The following is a 7,419-nucleotide window of genomic DNA, read 5'->3' on the forward strand; positions in this document are numbered from 1 at the left end:
ATGAGAAAAATACAGATAGCTAATCGGGATGTGCCACTTATTGCACACTTATCCACAACACACTTTCTCTCTCTGCGCTCTGCACCTTCACGCTCGTTTGTCTGCACGTGTGTTACACGCACCATTTCTCACAAACCAAGCTGCGACGCGTGGCATCTACAGCAGGCTTCAACAGTGTTGAGTGAACTCAACACCTCTCTCCTCCAGCTCATCCCTCAATACCACTCAACACACCATTGCACAACCTCCACTTGTTGAAAGTCAGACTCAACATACCCATTGTACATGATCTTAAGAAATAAGGATGTTTAGCTATATTCTAATTTGTGTTAAAAAAATATAAGTAATTGTCACTTATTTTGATCATTTTCATTAATAAAAATGTTTTTTTTTTACAAGAATTAATGTGAATGTTTGTTTATTATCATTTTTAGTTATATTTATACATTGTGTATTTATTAAAAAAAATATTTTTTTTCTTTAAAAAAAAAAATTTAATAACGTATCAAGCTGTATCTTATCGGTAATTTTGAAAAATTTGTGCCGGGGTATCAGGCTTTATAGACCAGAGCTGTTGTCACGACATAATTTGCCATCATCACTTCCGTCGCAAACTACTCTCACAATGGAAGCCTCTAGCGACACTCACCACGCTTCAACAGATGAAAACGACACCGTCGTCGTTCAAACGGAACCTTCAAGTTCTCAAGCCGGCGAGAACAGTTCTGAAACCGATAACACCGCCGGGGATTCCCTCTCGAAGAGCTCTGATGTGTTGGCGAAAGGCTTGTCCTCAATCCTCTCTTCCGTAATTACGGATTTCGATTTCAGAGCTCAACAAACTCTCATCAGCCAAAACCATCTCTCTTCCTCTATCGATCGTCTCACTGGAGGTATCTTTTTCTTGCTCTTTTCACTTTCCTTGCGGATTTTACAACATTGTGCTCAAATTGAATGATTCATTATTGGTTTTGAGAAAATTTTAATGTTTGATTATAACATTGTGTCACTGTTATTAATGTTTGGAGGAATTTGTTGTTATATTTACCACCATTATGAATGCTCAATTTGTTGTTGAACTGTGGTGACACCCTATGAAGCATTGACACTGGACACAACACCGACATGTAACATCTGTAGTAATTTAAGAAAAAGAAGACATAATTGAATGTAATCACGTGTTGCGTCAATATCAGACACCGACAAACGTGTTGGTGTTGGACACTAGATACACATTCAATTAGAAGTTTCGGTATCGGTGCTACAATACCTAGGGTCGCTAGCGATGGTGTGTGGTGGTACTAGTATGTAATAAGCACACCATTGCTGAAGTTAGCAAGAGTGTGTAAGATAGTACCTAGGGTCGCTGGCGATGGTGTGTGGTGGTACTAGCACGTAATAAGCACGCCATTGCTGAAGTTAGCAAGAGTGTGTAAGATAGTGTATGTACTTGTGATCATTCTAAACTGTGGTTGCAGTTACACTTCGAACCTTGATACTTTGGACAAAATTTAGGCTGATGCGGCAGCAACTATAGTAGCTATACCTGCTCCCCCCCCCCCCCCCCCCCCCCCACAATTGCTCAGCCTTTCGGGTCATATCTCCCAAATGTTGTTTTTTGTGTTTAAAAACGCTTCGGTGGATGACTACCAAACGTTTTTTTCCAGGATTTGTGAGCTATTATGGGGGGCCAAAGAGCAAACTTCATACCATTTCAGAGACCTAAAATTTTTATATTGCTTCCACAATTGTAGTTGCGGACCATAATTTAGAACTATGCTTGTGATGAGAAGTGTTGCCCACTTCTTATTGGTATGCTAAGGATAAAAGTCATGTTGGCGAGTCCAGTTTGAGATCATTTTGAAGATCCAAACGTCATGATATTATGAGTTTATACAAAAAACTTCTAAGGTCGAGGTCCGCATACAAATTACTCTTGCATTTAAGTGTTGGGTTCGGGGCTACAATTGTCCATCTAGCTGAAAGGTAGGATAACCCCTAAAGTTCATGATCTCTATCCCATGTTTGTCCTCAAATCTTACTCAAAGGAACACCTATAAGGGTTTTGAAACATCTCAAAATTTCTAAAGTGATTCTAGTCAGACCGGTGCTACCTTACTGGGCCGAAAGGGTAATGAGCCCTTTGGCCATGTAGGAAAATTTACTGTGTTTGGTTATTAGGGTTAGTTATGTTATGGTTTCTGAAATCTGATGAAGTTTGATTTCGAGCGCAGGCTTGGCAATCACTTGATATTATTTTAATTTTTGTGTGGAAAATAGTAGCTATTTTATGAAGTTGCCAAAATAGTCTAATTGGCTTTTTTACCTTAAAATAATCTATGTCCAAGTTTACGAGCTTCTCAATTAAAATAATTTCATGGGTTCATCACTTCCTGAAAAGTCCTCATAGTTTATAGATATTTGTAAAGAAGTTTAGTTAAATGAGAGAATTTCTGGAAAATACAACTATGTCGAAACTAATTTTAATTTACACAAGAAGTTGCCTTTTCAAAAAAAAAAAAAAAAAATTTACACAAGAAGATGTTGTTCAACTAATTTCATATAACGTTCTTTTTTTATCCTTTCCACAAGTGTTTCTTTAAATGCTTATCTTTTATTCAATATTGTTAGGATAAAGAATATATGATACTTAGAGTAGTTAAGAATTAGTTAATAGAAGCTAGTTAGTAGGTTGAAAGTTCCCGATTCAAAAAAAAAAAAAAGAAAAGTAAGTTGATAAGTTTGTTTGGTGGTTGTTAAGAATTGTTATTATTGTTATTCTTAAGAAGTGTTTAAATAGTCCTCAATTGGTAGAGGAAATAATAGCTTTGAATAATTAAATTTTGTGACTGGATTCTAGTGTGAAAGGAGAGTGTTCATTTCGGATAGCCTTCTGTGCAAGTTTATTATCTTCGTTGTATACCCTTTTATCTTCTCTTTCAATCTCTCTACACCAATAAGAACTCCTCCTTCATTTGTTTTCAATCTGTTTTTCTTTGAATCTATTTTTATGCCACTATTCTAGGAATTCTTTCTTACACAAAGAAACAATCCTAACAAATGTTCATTGATAGGCCATCATCTCCACAGTCTTCTAGGTTTGTTTTTCGTGTTATAGCGAGGAGTTACTTTGAGTGCTACTCTATAAACTGGTGAAGTAGGTAGTAACATTGGACTGTTCTGTTTAACCTACTACTGAGTCAAGGGAAAGCAAACTCAATGGGCCTAACACAGTATTATTGATTTCGATAGTTACACTAGTACTGCTTAAGTTTTTCTACGAGGGCAACCGAGAAACAATCAATACCACTAATTCACATGTGCTACCTAATACTTGTGTTTATCCTACCACGTGCTTTGGAAACAATTCAAGCCCGAGCTCTGTGTGAGTAAAGTAGGCACCTTTACTACTTGCTTACAATTCACCATGTATGGTGGTTGCATTCTTTCTTAGCTTTGTATTTGAAAAACTCAGAAAAGCCTTAAAAATGTGATATAAGATGTCATTGCTTATTCTATACCGGTAAGAAGAAAGAGTGTGAAACTTTAGGTGTTCTGGCCGGATTTTAATTTTTGTGGCAAGAGGTTTTGTTCTCCTGATAAGTGGCAACTATTTGAAGATGGATTTCTTAGCTGAAAAGTAAAATGGAACAGAGACATTGGTAACCATATTATTGCTAATTTAAGGTTTATCATCATCATCATGCTTTTCCCTTATAAAAATATTCAACAATAAGAAAGAAAAAGATGGAAATAATTATATAATTCTCTCCACTTGGAAGAAGCTTCTCTTGTGGTGCTGCCAGAGTCAATTCTTGGGAGTTTTAAATTGGCGATTGCAGTTGATAATTCTGGTATTAATTTTGTATGATACCTTTGGTTTATCTCATGGGGATAAGTTATGCTTGTAAGTTATATGGTCCGGATGGGCAAGTTCTATGATGGTCTACATCTTAGCCTCCTGGCTTGAAATTGTTTTACTTGGAGTGCGAATATTAATTTGAACAAAAAACTTGCTTTAATCATTTAAATTTAAATTAAAAACACAAGAACACATTTTGTTCCTCTCAGTTTAATAAGGAAGTTGGCAACCATATGGTCTAGTCTAGCAAATTTTATGAAAGAAAGAACCATTTCTTAGACTCCATCAAAGAGTGTTTTACCATGAGGCGAGAAGGCTGAATCCAAAAATTTAGTGCACCATAGAGCTGTGTAGATATTCCATGAGCTATACAATCGAAAAAAACATTTCACTTTTCCCAAGATGACTATAGAGTTGTCTGCATGATGACATAAACACTGTTCTATGCCGATCTACTCTCCATTGAAGTCTTAATTGCTATGTCGAACTTGCTGCTGTAGTGTGCTAATATGGGTTACCTTTTTTTAAGTTGCTATAATTTCAATTCAGTTTTGCTTAATGTAAATGCCGCTGCTAAAGCTTTTCCTATAACTCTAAGATGTCATAATTTCTAAATACTCTACTTCTACAACTTGGTAACCTGAATTTTGTGTTTTTTGGGCAGAACTTGATCAGTTACTCGAAGATGCACCTTTGCCATTCATAATGCAACATGCTGCTAAGATATCTAGTGTTAGGAAAAGAGTTTCATCACTGAATTCACTTCTAAAATCCATACAAGGGCGGATTGATAATATAGACCGTATAATGTCTACTGGCACTACTCATGGTATATACATGTCTCCAAAGGCTTAATCCTATACTATAGTTTTATTTTTTTAAATTCCTAGTTATTTTCTAATAGTTACTAACTGCTCGTGTTGGAATTCTACCCCCTCCCTTTCCAATGTCCTCTGTTTAGCCATTACACTGTTTTATTACTCTGCAAAGTTAAGATTGAATTTACGGCATGTTTTGTGATTGATCTATTCATGTACAGTTCTAGATTTTTTTAGTTTTTAGTTTTAAATTTGAGGAAGGGAAAAATTATTTCTAATTAAAGTGGCATTGATGAGCGTTTTTCAACTGTTTCCGAGGGAATTTGAACTTCGTCGCTTGAGATTATAACTTATAAGGTCAAACTCTTACTACTGAGCTTTATTTTTTTGACCAAACTCTTACTACTGAGCTGACAGCTCAAGAACTGTTCACTTAGTTGTAGATTTAATAAATAGTCACTGTTACATATTAGGAAAATGTCTACAACTATATATGACACACAAGCTGATTACTTGAGCCAATTTATTATAATTTTCCCCCTTTTTTTAATTTTGGGCAATTACTCTGGTCAAATGATTTCAAATTTATTCCAATATTGTATATATTTGCTTACTTGTTCATTTTTTTTTGCAAGTAACATTATTATTAATAGTTTGGGTCTGATTGCTATTTGCTTGTATCATCACAACTGGCTACCACATTAGTGCTTGTGTTGGACAACCAAGTTGCCCTAGAATAAGATGTTTGGCTTTACAAGCTAGTTTGGAACTTCATACTATGAGTTTCTTTGTACCAAATTAATCATTTACACTTTCCATACAAATACCCCTGGAAAATCGGATTGTACTATTATATTTATTATTCATGTCTTCCATCACATGCATGTTAGTTAGCTGATCTGCATAAGCGCATCATGATGTACAATTTCAGGGATTTCTCTTAGCCAACCTGTGACCTGATTGATTTCCATTTGGAGAAAGTAACTTGTCAACTTTTTTCACTACTCAGTGCTCAATAATCGTGTTTTATCCTTTAAGGACACTCTTGAACCCCACATGCTGCACTTGCCACGAGTACAAAACACTGAGATCAATCATTCTAGCTGGCATACTACATATCAAAATAATAATCTGGCTTGATATGGAAAGTGTGTGTGTTAGAATTTGAAAACTTGATTTTGAATAAATTTGATTTGGCAAATTGGTTTTTATTCAAAGTGAAATTTAGTCAATTAATTTTGGCGTGATGATAGTCGATGGTAAACTTATTCTTCAAATTAGATTTTGGCATACCAAATGCAAAACTAAACACAGCCAAATTTGCTCTTAGGGCCGCAGAAAATTTTGAAAGCCATATTACTTGAAATGTCTGAAGATATGATTCTAATGAGAATCAAAGGACTTGAGGTATAGTCCTTGCAGTTAGGATTTACTTTTAGACAAAGTGATCAGAAATCCAAGTACAAGGCAATCTGCTTTAGAATTTCTGTAATTCGCCAAAGTGCATGATTTAAGACATATTAGATCACAATAGAATCAAACATGCATTACATATTTTCTAACAAGCACAAGCAGATGAAATAGTGGTACTATTTGCTATTACAATGGTTACTAATGGGATATATAGTGTCGTCAGAGTACTTTCAAGTTACGACACTGATTTGCAGCAATGATAAGAGGCTCATATCTCATCTAATTCTTTGAAAATATGGACTGTCATCTTAATCCTAGTTTGCATTGATTTGATTAATTATTTGCATACTTTAACCATTTTTTCTGACCAAGTTTCTTTTGTATATAATTTTGCAGAGAAAGCAACCACTGAAAGTTCTGGGTGAATTGTCATCAGCTCAATCAACTCCCATTTTTTCCTTATGTATGTATCACTACCATGCAATGCACCCTTGAGCCCTTAAATTTAATTATTCTTGTTAGCATATACTTGCTTGGTGCCAATTCAGGGCATTCAAATTGGCATCCAGCTAATAGTTGTAATTTAGGTTACTTTAATCATCACTTAATTTTTGTTTAAAACAAAAAAACAAAAATCATCCCCCACTGAATTCTGTTGTAAATTTTAATCTTCTGCGAAATGAGAAAAAAAAAAAACAATTTTCTTTTTTTGGTTAAGGAAAAATGAAACAATTTACAGAAGTCGTTTTATTTTAAATTTATGCTTTTCTATACATATATCAACAACAAGCCGAGAAATTCTTAGGTGGTCCAGGACCAAGAAATTTTCTTTGGTCACAACCAAAGAGAGAAGAGAGAGAAGAGAGAAGAGAGAGAAAATGAAAAGTATTTGTTTATTTGTGAAGAGAGAGAAGGCAAAAACTCTATGTGTGACCAAACCAAATTTCTTGGTCCTGGTTCACACAAGAGTTTCTCCAAGAAGCCACCCTATATTTGGAAAACGAACAGATATTAGGACACAACAAGAAACAATAGCACAGTGGGGCAACATAACACTTGCCCCTTCTAAAGTAGCATTACTTGTTGGTTGGTTTGCAGCAAGTTGGCTCATTCATTTTCTGGGACTTCTGGGGAAAAAAAGTGTGCATTGCAGCCCAGTTCCATCAAACTCTTTGGGTCCACCTAACTCCCGGTCCTAGTTAAACAATGACTTGAGGTCTAAAAAAAATTCTTAATTTTACTGATTCTTGAAAGAGATAAGAATATCAAAAAAATATGTCTCTGACTAAGATCCAACCTAGAGTTCATTCACTTTAAAGTAAAAAG

The 7,419-nt window shown here is 35.1% G+C and overlaps 1 protein-coding gene across 1 annotated transcript; it reads left to right on the top strand.

Annotated features, from left to right (window-relative positions):
* Nucleotides 1–531: 531 nt before the first annotated feature.
* On the top strand, nucleotides 532–6,817 carry LOC146949117 (SNARE-associated protein-like protein). Its single transcript, XM_085745211.1, has 3 exons — nucleotides 532–893; nucleotides 4,527–4,691; nucleotides 6,490–6,817. Exons 1-3 carry the CDS (start codon nucleotides 626–628, stop codon nucleotides 6,516–6,518), a joined length of 462 nt encoding a protein of 153 aa, XP_085601337.1. The 5' UTR covers nucleotides 532–625; the 3' UTR covers nucleotides 6,519–6,817.
* Nucleotides 6,818–7,419: the final 602 nt, after the last annotated feature.

The sequence above is a fragment of the Medicago sativa genome, chromosome 2 (assembly GCF_051527215.1).
Source record: "Medicago sativa cultivar Bolivia chromosome 2, Bolivia_mono, whole genome shotgun sequence".
Lineage (NCBI taxonomy): Eukaryota > Viridiplantae > Streptophyta > Magnoliopsida > Fabales > Fabaceae > Medicago > Medicago sativa.

Excerpts from the sequence above, each read along its gene's own strand:
- LOC146949117 (XM_085745211.1), top strand. The coding sequence starts at position 626 with ATGGAAGCCTCTAGCGACACTCACCACGCTTCAACAGATGAAAACGAC. Across the intron at positions 894-4,526 it reads TATCGATCGTCTCACTGGAG|AACTTGATCAGTTACTCGAA; the intron begins GTATCTTTTTCT and ends TTTTTTGGGCAG. Across the intron at positions 4,692-6,489 it reads GTCTACTGGCACTACTCATG|AGAAAGCAACCACTGAAAGT; the intron begins GTATATACATGT and ends ATAATTTTGCAG.